This window comes from Tympanuchus pallidicinctus, unplaced genomic scaffold (assembly GCF_026119805.1).
Source record: "Tympanuchus pallidicinctus isolate F22 unplaced genomic scaffold, pur_lepc_1.0 scaffold25, whole genome shotgun sequence".
NCBI classification, from domain to species: domain Eukaryota; kingdom Metazoa; phylum Chordata; class Aves; order Galliformes; family Phasianidae; genus Tympanuchus; species Tympanuchus pallidicinctus.
This window is the reverse complement of record NW_026294742.1, coordinates 4,979,030-5,006,364: the sequence shown is the minus strand read 5'-3', so window position 1 is coordinate 5,006,364 and position 27,335 is coordinate 4,979,030. Positions and strand designations below refer to the sequence as shown.

The window sequence follows — 27,335 nt, the reverse complement described above, 5'->3', positions numbered from 1 at the left end:
CTCTTGTTAGTCTCTGGAGAGCTGTTGAAATTCTGAAGCTGAAAACTTATTTCACCATTCTGCATTGTTTTGCATACTGATTGTTTTAGAAGAAAGATCTAATGGTATTATCTTGGTCTCAAAACTTACTGCAAGATGCTGGAAACCACAATGATTATTTCTAGTTGGCAAATCCTCCAGCTTTCTTTCCCCTGTGGCCATGAGATTCTTTACAGTGTAATTCAGATGAGTGCCCAAAATTGTGGCACTCTTAAGTTTGAAAATCTGTCATGGTGGAAAGGATGGCTGTTGATGTTAATGCTTCTTTCCAGGGTTAAAGCTACTTTGTAGTCTGCTAAATCAGTTAATTATCTTAATAACAAGTCCTGGCTCACAGTGGTGCATCCTCTTTTGTGAAGTATCTGAGATGATAGTGGTGTTCCTAGTGTTGTCTCATATCGAAGCCTTTCCATTTTGTTCGCAAATATCAAAACTTCTTCCCCCTCCTTGCCTTGAAACTTCACTTTTGAGATGCTCTTCCACAGATGTCTGTTTGATACTTGACACTAGCAAAGGAACTTCAATACAATTGAAATACACTGCTTTTGGTTTCCATTTACCAAACCTTCAGGCACCAGGAAATCTACTCGTCTTCTAGAGCTCTGAGATGGGCTCTGACATGCACTTTTCTTAATGCTGCAGGCACTTCCCCTCGTGATACAGAGAGGCTTGAGAGAAATTCTGGGATGGGAATTCTAGCAGTTACCGTGACTTTCTAGGAATTCATGCATCCACTTAAAAATAAATAAATAAAAATTCCTTTTGGAGAATCACAATGAGATGTTGGTGCAGCCTCACCTTGAGTACTGTGTGCAGTTTTGGACACCGCAATGTAAGGAAGGTGCAAGACTTCAGAGAGCATCAAAAGAGGACAGTGAAGACAGTGGGGCTCTGGAGGGCATGATGGATTTGTGGCTGAGGTCCTTCAGTTTGTTCAGCCTGGAGCAAAGGAGGCTGAGGGGAGGCCTCACAAGGAATGAGGGGGAGTGCTGAGCTCTGCTGACTGTGACAGGGTTCAAGGGAATGGTGTGGAGTTGGGTCAGGTGGGTGTTAGGGAAAGGGACTCCTCCAGTGGGCATGGAGCAGACTGCCCAGGGCAGTGGGCACAGCCCTGAGCTGCCAGAGCTCCAGGAGCGTTGGGACACTGCTCTCAAGTACAGGGTTTGGGCAGTCCTGTGTGGAGCAGGAGGTTGGACTCCAGTGTCCTTGTGGGTCATTTCCAGCTCAGGATGTTCTGTGGTTCTAAGAAAATGTAGTAATCTGGTCTGATGTAAAGAGAACAGTTGGTAAAGCAGGTTTTCTACCTGTAGGAGAAAATGCATTGCAGGGTACAACTGTTAATGTGGCATCCCCATGGTTTCCCTTTTAGAGAGCAATAGGATGAAAATAAGATATGCTGGCTGATTCCTGTGTGCTCTGCTGAGTGCTCTCCCACTTCTGTCGGCAGTATCTGTGGCCTTTCGATTCATGCAGCCACGTGAATTAACACAACTGCCACACCAAGTTAGCCTAAAAATTAATCTGCTTCAGTGACTTTCTCTGGCAGAATCTAGTTGTGGATGCTTAAGAAGGAATATAAGATTAAAGAAAGCACATGGGGAAAATTCTGCAGCACATGCTTCCAGGCTCTACTGACTTGTGCCTTAGGACTTCCTGTTAGCATCAGCTAACACACACAAGCACTAGATGGCTATTTCACCCACTCTTTTTCCACTGTGTTGTTTCATGGATTGCTTATCTGACTTTGAGACAGCAAGATCCTGTTTTTGAGAGCCCTTTCAACCATTTAATGCTATGACATCATACTTACTTTTGAAGAGTAAAGGAGTCTGAGTTGGTGCACTGCAGTGCAGGAGGCCTAGAACAGCAGCTTAATTGACACCTAGTTAAATTGCTCACTAACACAAATGGAAGGACGAAGAGTAAATTTCCAGAATTCTCTCATCCTTAGTGGTCAGTGTAAGTTTCATAGGTTTCTCTTTCTGAGCTATGGGTGAAAATATGTTGCCAGGAAGTCATTGTTCTTTCTGTCTTTCTAATTCTGTGCAGCAGCTGCGTTGTCTTTAGCTGCTATTAATGTTCAGAGCTCTTTGAACAAAGGAGTGTTAGGCTGATGTAAAATCTTCCTCTGCAAGACATTCCCTGTGAAGCTATCTTTTGTCCTGATGGCTCTATTGTAACCATTCCTGTATTTGTGAATGAACAGGAAGCTGGTGATGATAGTGAGCAGATGAGTTTGATCTTCAACAGGTTTTACTCAAACTTCCACTTGAGGGAGTTTATGTAGGAGCTGAGCTGTACTGCTATCAACTGCAAAGTCTGATCATTTACACTTCCTTTCTTTAAAGAAGCTGGAAAAATGTATTGATGCGAGAGGAAATGTGCTAAACTTCTGTATGTATCATATCATATCTCAATTAAAATCTAGGAATTTTGTCAGTCACTTCATTTTGAAGTAATGAGCTCAGTCATGTTTGATTACTGATGAACAGGACAAGTGACAGAATTTTGTGTCTAAACAGATTTGTGCATTTCCAAAAATATTATGAGAGGTAACTTAATGGCACCTCATGTAGCAGTGATCAGTGGCTAGAAAAAGGGAGGACTTCTTTCCAACAGTCTCCTTCCATGCATGTATACTTTAAAGCATATTACTTCAGACTGATGATGAAACAAAACACGTCCTTAAAGCCAAACATGTACAGCGTTAAATGTTGTGGAGGTCTTGGCCTTTCTCTTCTGTATTGGCTGCATAGAAAGTGGAGTCATCAGCCAAGTAGTAGCATAGATGTATCCACAGTGCACAATATTAAGTTCCAGCACAGCAAGCTAATTTAGGAAGTTTATTTATTGAAAGATGATGTGATCTTGCACAGGAAGCTTTTGTTAGTCTGTGTAAGTGTGTGAAATAGCAAGCCGAATGCTTATGCTGAGCTAACAAGGAAGAATGGTGGGAGTAAAGGGTTCACTCCTTAACGCTGGAAAACCTCACGGCTCCAGGGCCTGGAATTGCACCTGATTCTGGCAGCAGGAAGTAGGGATTTGAAGTCAGGTACTACATTAGTTCCACAGTAAAATGTCAGGATTGTGTTGGAATCATTAGGTAAGGAGCAGAGTGAAACAAAATCTTATGGGTACATCCAGCCTCCAAATGTCTGCATGTTGCACGCTGTTCAAGTCAGTGCATCCTAAAATTGGAATGGAAGACTTTTTAATAAAAAGCTGGCAAACAAATCACACCTTATGATTTACTTGCCTTATGACACAAGTTAAGACTTTGAATAAAGTCTGATGTAGAGATGGTGACTAAGGAACAATTATTGGCTATTCCTTACAATATGCGGGGATTTCCAGAGTCTAATGAGTGAAATTAACAAAGCAGCCTTGGCGTTAGCAAAATCGTGTATAATTCTAACACAGCAATTTGTGTTACTGTGGGATGGTGTTGAAGCTAAAAGCATATGTTGTCCAAAATAAATTAGGCAAAATTATGGAACACAAATGTGTTGCTTACCCGACCCATTAAACCCAATGATCTGGTGAGGTCTCACCTCTGGAAATCTTTTCGTCATCGGTAGCCTTAATTAAGAAGCATCTATTCTGCCTTTTTTCTCTAGACTGATGCAGTTGGTCACTGGTGGAGGTAGGACACTGCTGGATGGCTATTTGAGCACACCCTCCACCGTTGCTTTTATAACTTCCCCAAGTTTGCAGAGGAACTCTGTGGCAGAGGAAGCAATCCAGTCTCTTGGGAAGCATTCAGCTGCTTTAACCACAACACTGTGTTTTGTTTTCTCATAGTAACTTACCTCATTCGCTGCATACTGTCCAGTTTTTGTAACGTGTGAGGGAAACGTCCTACAGACAGGATTCATTCACCCCATAGTACTGCATGACTGGAGTAGAGTTTACACCATTGATTTCCCATTCAGCGAGGCATACCTCCGTGGTGAGGAGTGCCAACGGCAGATACACAGCACTGAACACGAGCCAGTAAGCTCTCCTGGACTTGTTAGAGTGGGCTGTATGCCAGTGCTACAGGAGTTGGTTTAAAAAAAAAAAAAAGAGGTTTTTGTGGAAGAGAGGAAATGAAGGGGTAGTCTGAAAGAGACTAGTCCCCATGTTAATGGCCACTGGGAGAAGGAATCTAGCAAGAGGTGGGGAAAGAAGGAAAATTGCAGCTAGCCTGGTTTGCTCTACGAACTGGATCAAATTGAGGTTGAAAAAGGAAAGTTTCATGATCAGTTAAATGATAGTGTTTGCAGTGACTATTTCAGCAGTTTGCTACATTAGCGTTAGAATAACTCTGAAATGATCTTTTCTTTTCTCGCTCCCTACTACAGAGGTTCTTCAGAAGCCGTTTAACATAGAGCTCATCTCATTCAAAATGGTTGCCAGTTGCCACTTGGAACAATAGGACTGAAGCCACAGGCTGCCATCAGGTGGCTGTTCTTAAGAAGGGCATTTTTCTTCCAGCAAATTGAAATGCTCCTTCTCACGTGGTGACATAGAAGGTCTCAATGTTCTCTAAGTTCTTATGTAATGGACTCTGAAAACAGTGCAGTTATTCATTATTTTATCTGAATTGGAGAAGCCAGTGCAGCAGGTATTTTCTTTTATAGGGAGATAGTACTATTAATCTGGAAGCTGTTTTTGGGAACAACTCTTTGTACCATGTTTCTGTGCCATAACACTAGGCACAACTTTTTTTTTTTCCTTTTTTTCCCCCTAAGTATTCCATTTCTCTCTGTGCAGGGACTTGTTTTCCATTTGCTGTGAATGGTGGAGTTAAGCAGAAGAAAGGAATGCTTTTTTTATGTGGTCTCACAGGGAAATATCTGGAGCAGAAATCCATTTACCTCCATCTTCTGTTAGGATTAGATCCAGTGAGTAGGCCTATCTGTTCTTCCTATCGTGGAGCAAAGGCAATTCTATTCCTTTGCATACACCTGAGCATCCTCTCAGGTAATTACAGCAGAGGCTTTTACTTCATCTCTACTTCAGAGAGCCAGAGAGATTTGTGCTGGTATCAGTGATGACATTGGATCTGACTAAATAACTGTATTTAAAGCTAGAGGCAATGGTTTCAAACTAGAAGAGGACAAATTGGATGTGAGGAGGTCTTTACCCTGAGGGCAGTGGCACAGGGTGCCCAGAGAGGTGATGGGATTTGCAATAAACAGGTCTCTTTCAACTTAAATGATGTGATCTGAAGTTTAATTTGTGTGCTGACCAAAGAGATAGGGTGCATCTGTAAGGAATTAACTGTTGTGTCTTGGTTTTGAGAACTCTTTCCGTGTTGACTAATAGAAGTGCAGGTCAAATATCTTCTGCTTCCTGGGTGGTTCTTCCAGACTGGCTTTCATCAAGGTGGTAATCAAGAAGTTACTAAATACTGGAACTTTCATTTCCATTGACCTTTGTGTTGGACACCAGAGTATTTGTTCAGAGCACGTCACTCAGCTGTTTGCATTTTCACTCAAGCTGCTGTTTGTTGATGCCAACCGAAACTTCATGCTGCTCTAAAATGTGCATTGTAGAAGTGTCTGTACTTTAGCAAGTGTCATCTGCTTCCCTGCTTTGTGTTTTAAGGAGGATTCTAGAAATGAATTGGAAGACAAATACCGTGGAATTATTTTCTACCCAGCATGGTACATACATTGGCTAATATTTGAGGACAGTTTTTAGTTTGGATCACTGTCCCAAGCTCAAACCGAAGGTATGTTCTCGTTTTCTGTGAGAAGTAATGAAACTGCAGCTGGTTGTACATCCTCTGCTGTACCTTCTCCCTGTTCCACTTCTAATCAGTGAACCAAAGTCTTAATTTTGAATAGAACAGAAAGTCTATCCTATGTGTTGTCATCCGCCTGCTTCTCCCTTCTGCTGCTGTTATTCAACAGGATGTGTCCTGATGAGTCTAAACAGCATTTCAACTATCTGAAATGCAAAACAGGGTGGATAGAAGGATGCAAACATCTCGGCTCTTTCTCTTTTGTGCCTTCCCTGTTGCAAAGTGCAAAGCTACCCATTTGGTATTTCTAGCTGGAGCAGCTCCAGTGCTGTCCTCCATCTCTGAATTTCACTGCAGCCCCAGGGGAAGCTGCACCTCTGTGGCTCTCTCGCAGCTGCTGGACTTTGATGGGGACATGCCTGCACTCTTTCCACTGGCCTCCCTTGGCAACCAGCCCTTTGAAGATGACCTCTTGCTGTTTGCCTGTTGTCTCTCATGTGTTGGATTATAGATGAGAGGTTGGCATGAGGGGTGGGGGATGGGATGGAGTGCTGTGCGTTTTAAGCCTCTTTTCTTTCTGCATTCTCAACTTTTTTTCCTCTTTGGCTTCTACCTCTGTATTTGGTTAAAATGTTGCCATGCATACAGAGAGCAGCCTGTGGCAGAAACGCGTGGATCCTGCTTGGAATTTGTGTATAAGACAAAAGGAGTTCTATTAGTTTTGTGATGAGGACAGTGCATTCTTCTTGTAAGAATCTATTCCTATTAGCTCCTTTCCTCTCACACCCCATTTTTTTGAGGACAGTTGTTCTTAATTGTAGACACAGAAAGGCTGCTTTACGTGTTCTGTGTTCCTCTTCTCTCCCTCTGGCCCCATTGAAACACGTTCTCTCAGTGACAATGCAGATACGTCACCTTGTTAATGAAGATTATGGTCCAAAACGGAAAGAGAATGAAGCCCTGTGGCTGTGCTGCATTTTGCACAGACTGTGTGTCAACTTCTGGAAGTCCAAACAACTAAACATTACTAAATACTAACCAAGTTCTTTTTTGGAGTGGAAGAAGGGCTGAAGGATAATAGTATCACAGACTGGACAAAGCATAAGTGTCCAATTTCGTAGTGAAATGTTAACAAGTGAGTTGTCCTAGCACAGAGCACTGGAACTGTTTACTTCTACACATTTTACCACCTTCTTTCTCGTGTTTTTTCTCCATGATCAAATCATTTTAACTTATCTTTATCAGCACTCAGTCTGAGGTTCCTGGGCACAGAGAATAAAATGGTGGTTGACACCTGCCATTGAATGTTGATGAATAAAGTCAGGAATGATGTACATTTCTTCACGTTCGCTGCAGAATGTCCTGCAAGTAACTGGGTGTGCCTGTGAGTGCAGTGTGAGTGCCTGAGTGCAGCATAGCACCTAAAATCAGGGCAGGATGCTGGAGGAGTGCCTTTGATCTCTGCATGTAACTAGTTCATCCTTACCTGGAATGCTTCTTAACTGGATGCCCTGGTACTGTCATCTCTTCAGGAAACCCAGCCTCCTTTTAACCTCAGTTAGGAGTAGTAATCAAAAGATGTAAACTAATAAAGGTAACAGATTATTCCTGGACATGAGGCTTAATGAGACAAGTGCAGGGATGGTTGCATTTCTTCTGCTGCTTCTTGAGAAAATCCAAACATTGTGTCTTTTGTGAACCTACTACCTTCATGTGATTTGCTTATTCTTATGCAGCCTGAACAAAAGTAGGCCATGTAGGCTTAAACCTTGTTCTTTGTGTTCTAGGAGCTGCTGGTGTGGGTAATGCAGGTGCACCTGAACTTTGGGTAGTAGGCAGCACCAGCTTGGTGTGTCTGTGCCAAGTGTGTAGAAAACCAAGCAAAACTGATGCTTGCTAAGTCTTCCAAGTGCTTTGAGTGGGAAATGGACTGATATGCAGAAGGATTTATGTTTCTGGGTAAGGAGTAAGAATATGCAGGTGAATAGCTAATTAACGTTGGAATTTAACAAGCTAATCCTTTCTTTGTTGATTGGAGCATGATGAAACTAACCAGTGGGCTTGCTGTAAGGAAGACAGGACTTTCTGACTTTCTCTCTGTCTTTAACATTTCTGGTCACACAACAGACTAGAAAAGGAAGGAGAAGAAAAGTGAGTCTTGTGCAGCCTGAAGAAACTGTGCAGTTATCAACCACTGAAACAGCACGTGCTTTTGTTCTAGTTACTCTTCCAGTCCATGCATGAGTTGAAAGTCTCTCCTGAATAAAACCATTAGCTTCTAAATAAACTCTTAGCTTGTTTAGATCAAATTGTATATATTCTATAAATACCATTAACCTGCCTTATTCACATGTCTGGCAATTTCTTTAAGGAGTCTTCATACAAACAGTTCTGAGGAACTGTTTTGTTACTTTTCTGCTGTATAGTGACATTCATCCTTTCCAGGCACTGAATAATCTCTGGGATTCAACAGATAGACCCCATTCTGTTGTGCAGTGTTAGTCCGGATCTCTTCATACTCCATTTTTGTGAGAAAACTTGCTTACGAAATATTTGAAGCTCCATATGAGGCCTTTAATTTAAACTTAAGTGATTAAATGACACTAATCTGATACTGGCAGTTTTGAGTCTCCACTGAGTGCTGTGGAACAAATGGATTACCTTGCATCTCACGAACTACTACTTTTTCCCAGCCAATTAAGACTCTGTTTAAAGTTCTGGCCATTAGTTTATTTTTTGAGGATTGCTGTTTTCTGTGTAGTTCCAGAACTCTTATTTTACTTTGTACCTACTGGCAGCATTCTCTTGCCCAAATGATCTGTGAATATACTGTTTTACTTCTGATTTTACTTCTTTTTCCATCTTCAGTGGTATTATGCCTGCATCTCTTGCCAGCATCTTTCTGCACATTTGAAGGGGGAAAACTATACTATAATCATGACTTTGTTCTGTTAGCTCCGTTGCTACTGTTGTAGGAAAATGCGGTGTAATCAAAACACTTAAGCTCTTGAGAGAAGAAATCTACCCTCAAATTTACCTCAGACTTGCATCTCTTCTTGGAATTGTGCGTTTGAGACCCTCTGAAGGAACGCAAGTCCGGGTTTCTGTTAGAACAGTCTGTAAGCTTCCCTTGCAAGGTGTTTGGGATATTTGGTGTCCAGCTGCTTTGTCGCAGTAAATTGCTCAGCTACACTTGATCTCTGTGCGGTAAATCTAATGCATATGTGCTGCAATTACATATCTGTTAGAGTGCATGGGCTGTGTCTGTCTGTTGCGTATCTCATGGAGCAACCCTGGCAGGACAATGTCTGGGAGCACGCTGCTGCTGCTAGGTATGTCTTTTTGCTGGCAGCTTTCTTCCTCTCCTAAGGGATTTGTGGCTGAGCAGTGGAACAGGTGAGTTGCTCCCGTATACTTTCCATGGTCTGTTAGTCACAGACACGGTTTGGTGTCCCGGTGTCAAAGGTATGGTGCTGCTCTCTAGGTTCAGGTGATAAGCGTGCTGACCAATTAGGTCAGTGCCAGTGTCTTGGTCCCTGCTTATTTTGGCTGCTGCTCAAGATTTACCACTAGTGTTCACGAGATCTGATGGGCTGTATATATAATGCTGGCCAGTCTGTTGTAGAATTTTACTGAGCTGTTATGCATGGTGGATGCTTTCAACTGTGTATCTCTGTTTTAACGTTTAATTACAGCACAGACTGGATTTCTCATCATCTCTCTTGGCATACTTCCTGGAGTAAAGTGGACTGTGAGAGGATTTCAGGAATGCTTGATGCTCTGCTATAGAGAAAGTTTGGTGGAACCCACTTGTGGGCTCAATGCTAACCGCTGGGTCGAACCACATGGTCACAACTGATAGCCAAGAAAAACGCACTGCTGGAATGTTCAGGTCCTATAATGTTACATTTTGTGGTGATTTGGGTTTTGGCAGGATGTTCTTCCTCAAAACAAAAAATAAACAAACAAAAGCATCTGAAAGCAAAAAGCAACTGTTTTACCAGCTAAAGTTTTAACTTGTGCTGGAGGCTGAATGTTGTTCTGTACAGCTAAGGTTCGTGAGCAAAAGATGAAGTGCTTCTGGCTTTCACCTTGTTAAAAAGGCTGTGTCTATCAATAGAGTGAATAAACCAACCTTCCCCACACGCAGTACATGTAGAAAGCTACACAGAGTTGCACAGTCCGTTAGCAGTTCAGTGTGTGGTCTGAAAATAGCTAACACTGGCTAGCTGGGAAGAAGTTGTAGATGCCAAATAGTGGCAGTTCGGTTCTTCAGATTTCTCTATTTTTTCCCTGTTTGTGATTTAATTATTATTGAAGCTGAATTTAGTATTTAAAACTTTTGTATTCACCCTCCCTGTCATTTTTATGATTCTGTATGTACTTGTTCCTGTTGCCGGTAAATTGGGATTGAAGATTTGCAGAGAATTGGAAGCTATGAACCGAGTTTTCTTTCTATATGTAGTTCTTTGTTTAGTCTGGTAGAATAGTAAATCACTGTAATACAATTGAAGTTATGTAATGGGAAGTTTATCTGTTGTCTAATGGGATATGTGTGCTGAATTGTTTTAGGTATCAGACAAGCTCGCTGAAGTCACAGAAAAGCAAGTCCATAGCTTTTGCAAATGATTTTTACCTTAATTTGAAGGACAGAGAGTAGAATCGAAGTATGGTTTTAAAGAGGCTGTGTTCAAAGATTTCTGGACATAATCTGATTCAGCTTTCCATTGAAAGTACATCTTTAGCCTAGGTTATCCAGGGCCTTGTCAAGCTGAATCTTGAATGTTTCTGGTGAGGAATATTTCACCAATTCTTTGGGCAGCCTGTTCCAATGTTTACTTGTTCTTACAGTGAAGAATTGTTTTCATCCAAAAATAATTTTCCCTGAATTATTTTTGTGCCTGTTGCCTCTTGTCTGGTTAACATGTGCCCTTGTGAAAAGACTACTTCCATCATCTCTACTGCTACCTGGAAGACAGAACTTCCTGAGCCTTGTCTAATATGAAGAATGGAATTCCTTCAACTCTTTTAATGTGTCAAGTTCTCCAACCCATTTATCATCTTGATGACCTTTCAGTGGATCTTCTACAACCAAAACTGGACAGACATTCCAGGGTCATCTAGAAAGTGCCAAATAGGGTGGAATGATCACAATTGTTCATCTGCTGGCCATGTACATGCAGAGATGCACCCTCTTTGTCTCTGCTCCAGATGCTGCCTCAGATGTTGTTGATGAGGGTACTGAGTACCTCCTGAGTAGTGACTCCTGAGGAGCTCCAGCTTTGAGTAGCTGCCCCTTCAACTTAAACCATTAGCCACCTTTGAGCTAACTGAAGACTCTGAGCCAATTTAAGTTGTTTCCCACCATCTTTTGGCTCACCTGTCTAATCCATACCTTAGCAGCTTATCAACCGGGATGTTTAAGGAGGCCAATGTAAAACAATTTGCTAAAATCGAGGTAGACTGCATACACACATCTTCAAGTTGATTTATTGTAAAAGGTATTGAGATTGGTTTATCTTTGGTGAATCCAAGCAGGCTTTTTTACTCGCTGTCTTATCCATCATGTACCTACAAGTACCTTCCATAAGGATCTGTTCCGTAATGTTCTCAGGCACTGACGTAAGACTGACTGCTTTGCAGCTTCTTGTATCTTCCTTTCTGCAGATAAGTGTAGCATTCACACTTTTCCAGTCATTCCCTGGTCTCTGTGATACTTGAAAGGTAATAGAGAATCATCTTGCAGTGCCAGCTAAGCCTTTTTGTTTTTTGCTTTGTTACTGCTTTGTGCCGACCCCATTCAGTAGCAGATCTACATGTTGCTCCTACTTGCTGTTAACATACATATTATTCTTAGCATCTTGTGTCAGCTGGACTTTGAGATTTGTGTAGGAAAGTCTGCATGTTTGAACAATATTTTTCTATTTCTGTCTTTGGGAATTTGCCTCCTTTTCCACCTCTGGTTTTCATCTAACTTCTCTATTCCATCCGTTTTCCAGTTTCTGTGCACCCAGGGGAAGCTAGAAAGGAGGCTCGCTACCTCTTAGTTTCCAGTTCTTAGTTGACATGTACCTTCTCTGAGGGAACACTTGGAGTAGAATTTGCATTTCCCTGACGATAGACTTCTCATTTGGGTTTGCTTGTTTTCTTTTGCCTTCACTGCAAAACCTCATACATATTATTTCAAAAGCCTGTCTGGTGAAGGAATGTGAACCCGTGTGGAGTGAGCTGAGCCCGTGCCAAGCATGCTTCAGGTGGGAAAGCTATGGTATATCAGTATATCTGTTGTTTCAGATCCTAAAGCAGTAGGGAATTCAAGTCTCAATAGTTCTGCTCAATTATAGAGGTTTATGCAGAGTACTTCTTTGAATTTGCTTTTTTACTGCAGGTATTTGAAATCGCTAGTAATTTTTTTCCCACATATAAAACAATTACTCACTTTTATTGCTGCCTTTCTAGTTTGTCCATGATATTTTTTGTTCAGTGTCTGCTGGAGGTCTGTAGTGGTGAAGAGCAAATATGCAGACTTGTTGTACTGTGGTCTGGATTTCAGTTGGGAAACCAGACAGAGCAGATGTCTAAAGTGAAACAGGTCTGTGACCCAGAAACACCCTGGATCCTCCTTGGGCCTGACTTTTTGTTTATGTATTCTCATTTAGCCTTTCTCTCTGGTGTCCTACGAGCTCTTTAAACTTCAAAGTGAGAAGATTCCTCAGTCTTTGTCATATTCTGGCCCCTAGCCCACAAACCCTTGGCTTCCTCCTGTACAATTCAAAGGAAAATGTCTACAGCTGAGGTGTTTCAGCTAAGACCTCTCTGGGACTCTGTGAGAAGATGGGATGGGGAGATGCTTACTCACCATTTTTTAAAAGCAGTGTACCTAGTTTTCCACCAGAGGATATGAAACTGATGTATTTTTTTTGTTTTAAAAGAAGCCTCCAGAATGCCTTTGTTGTAGGAGCGCAGAGAAAGTGCAAGTGCACTTCATATGCTTCTGCTTTGCTGAGCAGGAGGGTGTTACCTGTTCTGCTATCCTGTCCTTATCCTACCCCAGCAGGGATAGTGCAGGGGATGAGGATTTTCTTTTCTCTTGCTTGTGAGAGAATGACAAAAGGAGAGATTTCTAGTAGCTTCTTGTAGCAAGTTTGATACTTGGAACTGGCACTAAAGTTGGCATTTGCAGAGCTCAGCTTTCCAGCTGTCTAAATTGAGCTAACCAAGGAAATAGGATATTTACAAGATAGGAGTCCAGGGTCTTTTAAATGTTAAGCCTTCTCTACTCAGCTCCTTCCTGATCTTCTGTTCAAGTAGTCTGTTACTCTCCATATAATCTCTTTAGTTTTAAAACAGAATGAACAAATGGCTTCCATGGGTAGGTTGAGGTGAGGGTGAATGTGAGCTTTAATAGTCCAGTGACGTTAGTAAAGAATGAGGAAAAGCTGCAAGGTTGGTTCTCTTTGAAAAGTGCCTCTAACATGTAGCTTTCAGTGTGTATTTCAGGGAGTACTTAAATACAGTCCATACAGACCCTTTAGCAAGGTCTCAGTTTCTCTTTTCCTAGCACACTAATGCACCGTGTATCTCCTGCCCACTGGAGAACCTGTTACAGATTGTCTACAGTTGGTGCTAGAGCTGCACTGTGTGTTTTCTTTAAAACAAGCTCCCCACCTTCTTGCATGCTGTCAGTGCAGCCTGTGTCTTAGCTTTAGCTTAGGTGTTGGCTCTGTACCTTAAGTACACGATTTCCAAAGTTGTGCTCTCAGGTTGACGTATGATTTGCACCTTGAGCATAGCACTGATTTTCGTATGAGCACACAAACAACAACGTGCTGTGTCTTTTCAAATGCTCTCCTGCAGCCTTTAGGTCAGGGGTATGTCCCCAGGGCTGTTCTGTGTTCTTTTGTGGATCAAAGTGGTCTTGGAGTTGTTCCAGCTTCACCTCTACAAAGGTATATTTCAGTCTTCCCAGCGTGCGTCTGTGAGCCATTCTAAACTCACTCTTTTCACACTTCTGCCCTTTCTTGTCCTGGTAAATTCTCATTTTGAGTAAATTCCCTGTGTATGCTTGGAGGGATGGATGGTAGCTGCCTGGAGGATGGGAGGTGTGTGCTGAAAGTCATGTCGGCCCTCACCCAATCCCTGCAGAAGTGTCATTTCTGATTACTGTTGCAAAACTATGAGAATTCATTAAATGTGAGTGACTAAATGTAATTTTTTTAAAAGGGAAAATACTTTAATTTTGCGTCTTAAAGTATACTGCTATGTCAGAAGTGAAAGAGCCTGAAAAGAATATAAATGGTTACTTGGGTGGGAAGCTCCCTGAATGCTAAACTGGAAACGAATGAAGAATATCCTCTGCTTTGTATCTGTTCCTTTGTTGTATGTCAGACGATGAAACACCTGATTGCTATAAGAGAATTAAGCACAGAAGGAGACATCAGGAGATCTATTTGGAAAGGTAGCGCTGGTTCTCAGAAGGTGTGTGACTGAAGACTTTTGAACTGTCCAGGTCACGTTATTCGGTCTTGGTTTGTATTCCTCAGCACCGATGTCTTGGCAGGGCAGGTGTAGAGTTGGGGTCTGTTCATACTGTGGTGTTTTCAGTGGAACTGAAATCATAAAACCCGTTTACAGCAACAACATACTGTGTGCAGACTCCTAGCACTGTGTAAGGCATGCACATGCTAGTTTGGTTTTTTGGGGGCACTGTTGGGATCATTGTGGTGTGTGACTGTCCTACCACACCCCAGCCAATAAACATCAGCTGTCATGGTGTACCACGTGGACTTAAAGCCTTGGGTTGCAGTCGCTGATGATCTTTGCATGGTGTGAGTGTACCCTTTTTCTTTTGTTTAGGATCTCTGGAATCCTTACTTGCAGTGTGAACTGGGGGGAGGGGAAGGGAAGCTTCCTTCGCTTTTAGGCCTTAGAGTCTCAGCATGAAATGTAAATGAAATGTAATTGACTGTGATGTGAAGATGGACAGAATTTTATGCAAAGAAATTCCTGAGTGGAAGTTGATTACTCAGAGTGATGGACTGTAAGGGTAACTGTAAAAATGTGAAACAGAGGAGTTACTGTAGGGTTTGGTGCCTTCAAAGAGAAGAAAGTTGCAGTAGGTAAAATGGGAGTTAGTGAGTTAACGGATTAAGAAGTGCATTCTCTACAGAAACAGACAGAACAGCGCTTCTCTTTTTTGCCTTACATTTTTACAACACTTCAAAAAAAAAGAGATTTGAAATGGGGAAACCAAGTATCCTCTCCTGGCAGGTGAGCTAGAGACAGAGATGAGGAAGGTGATCAGGTTGCCATTGGTAGTTTATCCTTGAAATCAGGATGAGGTTGATGGAGAATATGGTTTGAGTGGAAGTTTAAATAATATGTGTTAAAAAATGAGTAATATGAGTAGGTGAGAGGAGTTGCTGAAACACAGGAGGAACCAGAGGAGGAGGAAACTTATTGTACTGGAGGTTGAGGACAGATCACAATTCCAGGATCTGGTCATGAGAAGATGAGCGAGTAAACTGTACAGTCTAACATCAACCTCATCATGCTACTTGATTAAAAATGCTGACTCTGAGTACTTTAATATGGGTTCCCTCAATGTGTTTGTGGTTACACAGGGCTGTGTTGATCTTGCAAGTCTTCAAGATTTGCTGGAGCAAATAGTGTAGGGATAGTTCAGCCACGTGTTTTTAATTGAACAGGACAATGTTTTTGACAATGTCAGTTGTCCTTTCCTGAAAAATGACTGAGGGAGTACTGATGGCATAATGTAATTTGTTTTGTTAATTATTCTGGTGAGATTCCACTGTGATGCAACAGAATGCTTGGGAGTTTGTAGCCTTGTGAGTCCTCTATATTTGCCCACACAGTGCCGGAGGCACCCTATTAGTTTTGCTTACTGCTTATACTAGATTTTGCATTTGGGTTTGAGGTTTCTTATGTGCACGATTATTTTGCCAATGTGTGGTGGTTTATAGTTTCACTATTCTCCTGTTTTAGTCTTCCATGTAATGTTAGGATGTGCAAGGTTGGAAAAACTCTGTGCCTGGGTTGGGTTGTACTGTGGAGTCTACATAGCTCTCAGTTCTGTTTGTCCACAGACAGCAGTGGCAGTAGCAGCCATCATTGCCATGCTGAAGGAGGGTTCTTTTTTGACAGCTGTTTGTTCTGCCTAGCAAACAAACACAGCTTTCATCTATTTAAGCAGACCATTAGTTCGTAACACAACCTTGCTATAGTCTGAGTAAACTAATGTTCTAAGTGGGTACAGTTAATGGATCTGGACAAGAATTTGAAATTCTCTTCCCCTCAGGGTGAACAAAACTGTGGATGGCCCCAGTTCTGTCCTGAGGAGATGAGTTCCTGCTTCATTTTTTCCTCTTTATTGACAAACACTTCTGGGGTTCTGTTTTTTTACACTCTTGCACAAGGGGACTTCAGAAACTTCCTCAGAAACCAAACTCTTTGTACAAGGCTCAAAAAGCAGGGACTGGTGGTGTTCATTAAGGCATTTCAGAATGCAGTACAGTGACCAGTAAATGCTGCGTAGAAGTCAAATTTGTTAGAAAATCTTGGTACTGAGAGCTGAGAGATACCTCAATCTTAGTGTTTTTTCTGCAGCCCAGCTTCATACTCTTCATTCAGTTTTAAGTCTTGTGCAACCTTTCAGACAGACTGCTCCTTTAGTTACACATACTGTTGTTGTTTCTAGTTGTTTTTTAATGCATATTCCAAAATTCAGTTTGCAGGCTTCAATCTTAGTGCTTGGTACCTTCTGCATGACACGCATACATCAGCTAATGCTAGCTGTAATTGTCATCCGTGTTTTGTTTAAGGCTGCTGTAAGAGTGGGACTCTGCTGAGCCTTCTGAATGCATGCAGTGCCTCAGCCATCTTTGCTGATCTGGTGAGGCGAGAGAACTTCTTCCAAATTTCTTTCTGGTTTTTGGACAACATATGCCTGTTTAAGTATTTCTTCTGGATGGCTGGATAGCCTGTCTTCATTTTTTCCTTCTGACTGGAAAGCAGGAGGTTTGCAAAGTTATGCTGTGAGAGTGACCAGCCTTCCTGATTTTGGAAGCTGTCAACCAATGTTTTTTCATGCAGCACGGGAAGGAGGCCGGCAGTTCTGTCCTGCAGAACCATAGAGACAGTGAATGTGGTGAGTGGTAAACCACAAGGAGATGAGTGCCTCTTCGGAGGTCTCACTGTTCCTTTAGGGGCGAGCAGGTTGCCCAGAGAGATGGTGGATGCCCCATCCCTGGAGGCACTCACTGAAGGTCAGACTGGATGGGGCTCTGAGCACCGGACGGAGCTGTGAGTGTCTCTTCATTGCAGGAGAGTTGGACTGGATGATCCCTTCCAACTCAAATGATTTTATGACACAAAGCTAGAGTCCGTGTCATCCAGGAAGGTGAGCTTCTTCAGCTTCTGCTGGATCATGGCTTCTTGAAGGCAGGATCAAATGGGGCAGTCTCCGTTGCAGCATAGCTCTGCTCTTTGTGTATGGAAATAGGGCTTCAGAAGCCAACAGGTTGGTTGTTACCTTATTGTGTCTCAGATTGCTCCCTATTTTTTTTTTCTGCCATTCATCATCATTGGTTAGTTCCAGTGGTTGTTTCTTCTGGGCATGCCTCTTGCTGCAGAAGAGTACAAAGGAAACAGAACTTGTTCTGAGTAGTTATGCTGTGCTTTTTTCTCAGGCTTCTAACCATAGAATCATAGAATCACAAGGTTGGAAACGACCTACAAGATCATCTAGTCCAACCACCCCCCCATTGAGCACCATGTAGCTAACCTGAGTGCTTTAAACATTAGATTGCTGATGTCTGCTTCAGTTACTCTGCCTCGACCTTCCTCTTCCCAAACTGCATTTTTAATATTTATATCACGGTTGAAAAACTTCTTCCTTTTCTTCTATTTAATAATGAAATCTACAGTTATAAAGAATTGGTGGCTGTGACATCTCGGAAGTAAAGCTGTGTGTGAAGGTGAAATGCACAAGGCAGGGTACCTGAGCAATTGGCTGGCACTGCAAATTCCTGGCTATTGAGAAAGCCCTCAAAGGACTCCTGCTCTGTACTGCACATATTTTCCTGTCTTTGGAATTATGCACAATCTGCAGCTTTTTGCCTCTAGAAAAGAAGCCTATTCTCAGGAGTTTGGGGTGTTCTTGTTGGAGAAGAGATGTCATACAGTATTGTCATTCTAGCTTTTAAAAGGGAAGGAAGCCCAGGCTTTGCAAGAGGTGGAGATGAGGCTCTTTTAACCTCCTTGGACTTGTCCTGGCTTTCAGGGGTGTAACTGTAGAGTGCATTTCGTGTCTACAATCTGAAGATCTGCTTATAGCTTGGAAGCTGTTATGGAAAGAGTGTTCTAGAGAAAAGGGACGGCATAAGGAATATTAAGTTCTTGTCCTTCCTCCAAGATGATTTCTGGACTAAAGTGGATAGAGACAGTATTTTAGTATGGCCAAAAGTGGATAGGGACAGTATTTTAGTATGGCCAAGAAAGAAAGGCCGATTGTTGTAATCTCATGGCAGAATGTGGAAAGATGTGGAGCTGTCCTGAAGGAGGTTTGTAACACTATAATGTTTCACCCTGGCACTCAGGGAAAAAAAAGGACAAAGGGTGAAAGCTGTCGTGTAATCATCAAGACTGCTTTGAGGTGATTGAGTTACAGCATAAAGTGTTCCTCCTTTGCTGTCAGTTTGCTGTTTGTCTGCTCTGTAACAGTAACCCACTTAAAATCGGTGCGGCCCTTTTTGAAGTTATTTTAAACCCCCAGCAATGTATACAGACACCGTAACCTTGGAGAACAGCACCTCTGAGGAGTGCTTTTGCTTCTGCCCTTTCAGACGCATGGAAAGTGCCAAAGTGCATTTCAAGGATGTTAAACTAGGAACCTCTGGGTTAGGGTTAGGTTCTGGGTTATGGTTTCAGAGCGTGACTGATAGGAGCAGTTCTGTTTCATTAGACTTTAGTATAGATGAACGTTTTCTGTTGACTTTAAAGATTCCCACGGGCTCCTTTGGAGCCTGGTTATGTTGGAATGTGTGCCGTGGCAATTTTGAAGGGAGTTCTTCCACTACCTCATTCTTTTCTTGCTTTTTGTCAGCACAGAGCAGTTGCTCCATCAGGTCCTGACTTCAAGGTTCCTGTCCCAAACTCTAAACAGAATGAGTTGAACTCATCTGTGTGAGAGGGCAGACAGCTCACAGCAACTCAGAACAAAAAACAGAGCTGGGAGTTAGATGGAGGATTCTGCTCTCTCTGCCTAGTATTGCTGAGACTTGTTTTTTCTCTGAATACAGATGCACTGGTGATGAATCCTGAAAAATGGGTGGTAGAAAAACCTCCGCATTGTGCTACCATTGTGTTTCCCCTATTTCATAGTAATTACTTGAGTTATTCACAAAGTCAGGGCTCCAAAAGCTGATCTTGCATTGAGTCACTTGCAAGATGAGAGATGCATGTGGAAAGGGCAAGCTGGTGAAACAGAAGAGATGGCAGAACAAGGGGAACATGTGAAATAGCATGGGAAGTTTGTTCCATAGCCTAGTTCATGCACAAAATTATGCCAGTAAAGCACATCAAAGTTAGAACAGATAAAGTAAGATTACAGTATTGGTGCATAGTGAGCTCCTGGTCACAATAGAAGAGCTACTTACAGTTGAGGGGAGGAGGAAGAGAGGGTCTAAAGTATTTCTTGTTTCTTACACCAGACAACATAAATGCCAAGAAGGAGACACTTCATGATGCCTCTCTCATGGTTGAGGAGAAGATAGTGACTATTCCAAAATAGTTAGGAAGCTTCTCATCTAATTTTGAATTGTGATAGACATGTTCAAAAGGGTGACAGTTGGTTTGTGCAAATATTAAAGCAAGTAAGTTAATGCATTTCAAACATCAGTTCTGAATCTGGCTTGTGAAGCTTTTATGAGTGGTTCTGCAAAACAGCTTTTTTTTTTTTTGTCAGTTTGCAAGGAAAAGCTGAAGTAGAACCTTCAAGTATTTTATATCTTAGATGAGGACTTACAATTACTTTTAATTATAGGCATTAAATGATTTTTCGTAAGTAAGGTGACAGTGACCTTACCTGACATTCCAAGATTTTGAACTGATAGCAAGCTTCAGAAACATGGAATTCTTCATAATTGCAGCCTTGTATTTTGGTCTTTCTGGTGTACTTTAATAAATACTTGTTATAAACTAAGGAATTCAAAAGCAATCTGCATGTTCTCTGATTTACACTGTTTTTCTGATGGTTTCTTACTGGTTCTGTTTCAGATGCATCCACTCGGACTGTGTAATAGCAATGATGAGGAAGACCTGTATGAATATGGCTGGGTAGGAGTGGTGAAGCTGGAACAGCCTGAGCTGGAACCAAAGCCATGCCTCACTGTTTTAGGAAAGGTAAGGGGCTCTGTGGGCTGTATGGATTGAATTGTTTGGGGTAAACGCTGCTTTTAACTGTTCCTTGGAAGTTTCTTTCTGAGAAAAATCAACATGGAATAAAATGAGACCTCTTGTAGTGCATGAAGTATTCCCATTTTGCCCATTTTTTGCACTTGGTGCCTCAGGGAAAGAACGTCCCCTCTCAGTTAGTTGGTGGTGATGGCAAAACGAGCACATGGCCCATTCTGTGCTGTGTAGGAATCTAATGAAGCCCTGCAAAAGCTCGCAGTAGTGGTATTTGAGTAGAAGCAGAATGAATGGCCAGAGTGATGGTGGCTCAGTCAGATAAAGCTTATTGTCAAATACTATCAGAAGTAGTTGAAGTGAAAGCTTCTTACTGTTCTTAAGCACGGTTTCCTCAGAAGGCATACTAATTCAATTTTTTTCTGGGAAGGAGAATCCCGAACCCTTCAGGAGACTGATTGCTGTAATTGAGGATAGGTATTGCTGCTAACGAGTGAATCTTAATATCTCAATCAGAGAAATGCAAATTTTCATCTCTGTAGTCTCCCTTTGGAATCTTTGGGCCCCCGGAATCTGAATTCCTTGAAAATCATTGCCCTTTGTTTTATGGTAGTAGAAGAGGTTATTGTGAGTTTTTGTGTAGTAAAATGCATGCATAGATGAAAGAGCGAATGATAAATTTATGTTGAGTAGCAAAAGAAAAACTGATGTATGTAAGGTCCCCTGGGAAGCTTGGAGTACTGTGAAGTATAATATAGAGAATACTTGAAAGCTGTCTGCAGTGCTAAATTCCATGGCACGCAAATCTGCTACAAAGATACTTTTCCCATTGTTGATTTTCTTTAATTGTGGTGGTTGTTAGTAAGACCCTGGCCTGTGTTTCTTAGTGGCTTTGCCTGACTTTATCCATCTGCTAAATGGGATTGGTAAATGTACAGAATTTAATGTGTCCATTTCCGTACAGATTTTTGAATTGTTCATCCTTCTTTGTCAGATGTGTGTGTTGTAATGAAAGCACAAGAGGTTTTCTTTTTTTTTTTTAAGGGGGGGAAATCATCTTCTGCTAGAGTGCCTGTGAAAACTGGGCTCTGATGGGGGAAGAGGTGTGTGTGGCAGCCGTGATTTAGCGCTGCCTTTGATCACAGTGCAGCCCTGTTTGAGGCAATGCTGCGTGCAGGCGAAGCAAAGGCCTGGGTTTTACTGATCTCATGAGCTCCTGAATAGGGCTGGGAGGGGAGTGACAGAGGAAGAAGAAAGCGTTGGAAATGAAAAGGAAACCCCGTGAACCCAGCAAGCATTATTGGCTGGATTTGCCTACCAGGGAGCCGCTCAGTTTCTGCCAGGCTAATTCTGCTCCAAGTCCCTCTCCCCCACCCCAACACCACCTCCCCCTCTCTTTCCTTCTTTTAGACTTTTTGTTTTTCAGGCATGGCTGTAGTAACTGGTTCTCAGGCTGGGAACCCACTGAGCCTGTTGCCATGGTCACTGGGAAGCTCTTCGTGCCATGTGCTTCAAAGGGAACCTTTCCCCTCCTAGAATTCCTGTCTTCTCTGTAGACAGCACAATGGGACTCCTTCCCCTCTGCCTGCCTTGCACAATGCTCCAGCAGTGTAGCTTTACTGCGGAGGAAGGGAAAAGCATTGTTGCCTGCAAATTACCTGTTGTGTGTTTGCATCCACTATGCTGGGGTGACGCTACCTGTCACCTGTAGGCTGATCTGCAGTCCTCTTGTCTCCCCCTCCCCGTTACTTTTGGGTCAAGGCTACATTGGATGGGGCCCTGGGCAGCCTGGTCTACTATTAAATGGGGAGGTTGGTGGCCCTGCATGTGGCAGGGGGGTTGGAGATTGATGATCCTTGAGGTCCCTTGCCACCCGGGCCATTCTGTGAAGACGCTGTAATACAACTTAGCAGTGCCACTGGTTCTTTATTTCAGTACAGTGTAGACACTCAGAAAATAGTGTAGACTTGCTTAAAAGTAGCACTTCTTCCCTCTTCTGCAGGCTTGAAGGTCCCCAGGGAGGGATTTTGCTTCTTATTTCTCTTCCAGGGCCTTCTGAAGGGTCTCCTCTATATTAATAGGATATGTGTAATTGAGGATGTGCATCTGAGTAGAAGCTAACAATGAGAGGATGTCTCCACTACTACAGCTTCCTGTTTTCTTCGGATCAAAGGAACCTGTAATAGAAGGAAATTCCTAACGGTTCCCCCAGTGTCCATTCACTTCTTATCTCTGTTTTAAGAGGTTGTTTACAAATACGTTGACACAATCAGCAGAATTTTGTTTTGCCACATCATGATTGTGAATGCACTCCTTAGGTTGGGGACAAAATCCTCATGAGTTCAGTAACACTCATGAGTCATGAGTGTTCAGCCATCTAATTGTGACTCCTAACCTTTTTTTGTCCAATGGTTAGTTTAAATTTATAGATTCTTGGATGGTAATCAAATGTGAAATCATAGGGCTGTGTTGGTCAGTTTCTGAATAGAGAGTGATCTAAGGCTTGAGGAGCTGCAGCAAGTGGGCCTGTGGGCAGTTTTGTTCTCACTTTGTGAATGTGTGTAAATTAATTGCCTGGCTTCTATTTAACTTGTGCAATACTTCTGTCCAAGAATACTGTAAATCTGACTGTGAGCTCGAGCACATCTGCACTAACTATGGGAGCGTGCATGCTTGTCTTGTTGAAATGCAGCTCTGTTTAGTTCCCTGTCCTAACAATGATGTTCCTTGGTGAAGCTTTTGGTATAAGCCTTGGAGGAAAAAGGGGAGACTCTGCAATGCATTTGCAAGTTGTATTTTTATGGGAGTCAGAAATGCTCTAATGTGTGCTGATTAAATCAACATACCTGGATGAGCAGCTGATACATGTCCTTCCTTATGACCTGTCAAAATGCCTCTAAAGAAGTGTCCTTCTGAAAGCAGACCTTTTGCAGCAGTAATGGTTAGTTGCAGAAAACCAAGCCTGAGAAGTGCAGTCAGTTTGATTTCCATCCTGCTTTTCTGTTGTGTGAACTGTGACTTGAGCGAATCTTAACTGAATGGGAGTCCCTTCTCAGGTAGGGTGGGTGGTGCTCTAAGTGCATAGAGTAACTCTATCACATATACTTTCTAAATAGCTTTCCTTGCTAAGTTATTTTCTCCTACAAATCCATTTCCAAAAAAAAAAGAAGGTTCAAAATGTTTTTAGTTCTCATGTAAAAAGAACCTTGAATTGTGTCATGCTCATTTCTAAAGTATGAGCAGCATCTTCGCTTTCTTTAGAAGGTGGATTTGCAGCAAATGAAAATGAAGGCAAATTAAGTGAAATAACTTGTACCTTGATATTCATAGTCTAAATTAAGCATACAGTTGTATGTGTAAGTTAGAATTACAGGGATTACGTAAGCTTACCTTTTGTTTCTGTGTAATATTAACAGCTCTTATTTTATCAAACTAGGATATCCAAGTTTGGGTAACTTATATAAATGGATTCAACTAAATTGCAGAAAGGTATGTAGAATAAGATCTGAAATTATGATACGTGCTTGTAGATACTGATACAAGTTTCCCAGACTTTGCTTGTTCAGGTATTTTTAACTGGTCACGGTCATTAGCTCCAGAGATGTCATGCTGCCTGGTGGTCCCTGTGTGTCTGCAGTGGAAGATACTGTCACTACAGGAGAACTTGCATCCTTGGAAGCAGCTGACCCCATGGTAGTTGTTCCATGATGTGGGGACCATTGCTGCCTCTGTTTCTTCTCTGCCAATCTATCTTAATTCTATAAAGTCTCAGAATGTAAGGTAAAGTTTTGATCTGAGAAGCGACCAGCAGAATGGGTGACCTTTAAGCCTTTATTTCAATTTGTTTGCTTGTCTGTGTGGCTACATGAAGGCTTGTATTAGCAGGGTGGGATCCAATGGGGGTAGGAAGGAAACTACAGCAGATGTGCTTTCTTATGGCAGTGCTGATCTGACTGCACGTCGATTTACAGATTAAGGAAAGTTGTTCCTCAGTAGAAACTTAGTCTTAGTTATTTTGAGCTCCCATTGACGTTCAGTGACAGTTCTGAATATCCAGAGACCAGCCATAGACATGAGCACAGTGAGGAGTGGATGCACATTTCAGCTGTGGCAACAGCAGTGTGGAAGGCAGCCATGTTCCAGACAGCCATGCAGATGTTTACAAGTGAGACGTGCAGGCTCATGTTCATTGCTGGTGAAAGCACACAGCTAATGGTGGTGACTGTGTTGAAAATGTAGTAGCTTTGTAGCTGAGAATTTGCTTTATCAAATAGTTTTATTGTACTATTTTTGTTTGTTGTAGTTTTCGTGGAGATAAATAGGAGGCATTACTTTTGCAGCAACCTGACACCTGAAAAGTTAGTATCCATTTTAAACAACCACAAAACATTTTCTGTAATTGTATTTGAAGTGATGCTGTTATTTGTGCAAGTAATTTTGGTGTTATTCATCTTCTGACATTCTTCTTTCTCCTCCAATGCTAGCAGTGTGATGAGGTCTCAACAGCATCTAGGCATAAAGATCTCTGACATTCTAACAAAACTGTATAGATAAGGTCAGAAGAGAGGGTAATATCTTTATTCAGGAAGACTTGGAATCTTCATCATGAGATCAGGTGGAGAAGTGATCGTCTCAGTCTTCCCAATAGGGACAAATGTTTATTTTTGAATGAGAAAAAAAATCACTTTAAAGCAAAACACGTTGGACAAAAGCTCAGGGCATTTCTGTTACTCTCTCCTTGCCTTTCTTTCCATCCTCCACAGCCCATGTTCTTAACACCGAGCCTATTTTAACAGACTAAAAAAGGAATTTGAATTGGAAAGAAAAAGGAAAAAATATTGCATGTAGGCGTGTTTGGCAGCAGAGAGCATGGAGAAACGTGTAGGAGCAAAAATGGGGACTTTGCTTGAAGCAGCAGTCTCATCACTACAACTGAAGTCTTGAGTTCACAAGTTTCTCATGTTCCTCCTCTTTAAACTGTCTCTTCTGTGCTTAGTTTGAGCCTTTAATTTCAGCAGTGGTTTTAAGAAAGAAGGGAAAAAATTGAGAATGGGTAAGAACTGTCAAGTGAGACAGTGAAGTTTTTGAGACAGTGGAAAGGTTTGTGTTGTGTATGGATCATATGGTGAAAGATGTAGAGGGAAAGAGAAGCGTTGGGCCAAAGCCAAAGAGGGGCTCACACCTAGCAGTGGGTGAACAAGGGCTGGGATGGGTCATGCAGTTATGAAGTAGATCTGTCAGTCTTTGGTTCTAGGGGGTGGCTGTCTCCATTAGCCAGCAATCTGTTATTGCATTATTTTACTAGCTTCCTTTTCATGTTCACTGTGCATTGTTATGAAAAGCAACAGCTATTCATGAGGAAAGGCTCTCTGTGATGCTTTCCCCCTTTGGGCACTCCTTAGGTCTGCTATTGTTGGATTGATTACTTCACATAAGTGTCCACTTTTAGAGTTGAGTCCTCAGCAGTCCTCACCACCACCCTTGCTCCTCTCCAACCAACTGAAACACAGCTGCTTTTATCTTCAGCTAAAGAAGCAGCTGTTGTTGCACAACATGTGTTACTGGAGTCTTTGCTCAGTCAGAACTCCCAATGAAATTAATGGAAATTCAGGCTGAGTAAGAACTGAAAGTCTAAGGAACAACATAAAAATAATGATAACATGTAAATGTTTTAAGTCTCTCAAGTACTTGGACCCTCATGATTCTGCACTCTTTGTGAGCCTCTCTAATGTAGACTTTGTGCTAATTTATATGCAGAATCTACCTATGGAATGATAAGTAACATGCAGTTGCACATGCACTGGAAGCACTACAAAAATAGAGCTTGAAGCAGGATAGCAAATGATCATTCAGGTGCAGCTATTTTGGAGCAGAGATAAGCACAAAAGGCTGGCAAGCAGAATGAATAAATGGGTCAGAAAGTGAAGAAAATAAGGAGCAGACATGGAGGCAGGGGATGGAATTCTGTAGGACTTCATAGATGAGTGACGTGCCTAATTTCAGTGCATGAGAGGCAGGAGGCTTTGTAAGAAACTGGAGAACTGGGGAATGTAACTGGAGCTGCATGAGAGGGACTCCGATATTCAGAGTAAAAGATAGACAGATGTAATAAGCAGTGGTAATAAAGAAATTGCATATATAAAGAGGGGATGTTTTGCAGAAGTTTTTATAAGATTGGAAGAGAGGAAAGAGAAAAGGTTGATATAAGAAAACATGCTTCACATCCTGTTTCTCTGTGATAACTTTCCAGAAAGTTATTTCTCTGCTCTGAACGTGTCTCCATGATAATATAGATAATATATAGAGGTGGCTGTTTGAGTGACATGACAATTTGATGTTTATACCAAGTTCAGGGAATCAACTCCTTACAGGTCAAGTATCAATTCATGCTGCACGCTCAAAAACATTAAGTTTGAAAAGGGCTTTTTGGTCAGTGTAGGGAGCACTGAAGCCATTTGCAGTTCTGGTGGGTTATTTCTTGGAGATCAGAATTGGGTACATTTGTGAAATGAGTTCTTCAGGCAAGTAGGCATATATTATCAACTTCTGCTTGGCTATTGCCTTAGATGTGCTCACAGTGGCTATGAAACTGACTAAATCTATTAAAAACATCAAAAGCTTGTATACATTCTACTGCATTTATGTCTCAGTTGTGGCCTACCAGTGTTGTAATTGGTAAGCCCAGACAATGCATCACAGACATTCAGTTTTTCAAAGTACTCTAATGACTTGGTTGGCTTTGGATAGGAAGAAAGGACAGACCATAGCCAGAGGATCCAAGTAGCAAACTTTTTAAGGGAGGAGGAAGTGGAGCTGTTTTCCTATGGGCATGGAATGCATAGACTCTTGAGTCCGTGAATGGTGTCGAAACTCCCAGAGGGTCTGGACCCTTCAGCTGACTGTAAGGGACTAATGAGCCTGCCTGGCTGTTTATGGGCTGTGGTTAACCTCTTGCAAGTTAGGATTTCCTGTCGCCAGCAATGGGCTGTGACCGCCAGCACCACAGTGTTAATGATGAGGTAGGGGCTGATGAATGGCTGGACTCCAGACAGCAGCCTTCACTGGCAAAGAATCAAGTGGCCAGAGGGAGAAAAACACTGATGTCTACAAGAGAAATAATGCAAACTCCAGAACCTAT

At 42.0% G+C, this 27,335-nt stretch overlaps 1 protein-coding gene across 1 annotated transcript in view; it reads left to right on the top strand.

The window, feature by feature from the left end:
• The window catches only part of ZNRF3 (zinc and ring finger 3), a 72,546-nt gene that overhangs the window by 23,195 nt on the left and 22,016 nt on the right, over window positions 1-27,335 (top strand). Inside the window, exon 2 of the mRNA XM_052689460.1 lies at window positions 20,066-20,191. Within this exon, the coding sequence (XP_052545420.1) occupies window positions 20,066-20,191 (126 nt within the window). The remainder of the gene's footprint in view (window positions 1-20,065; window positions 20,192-27,335) is intronic.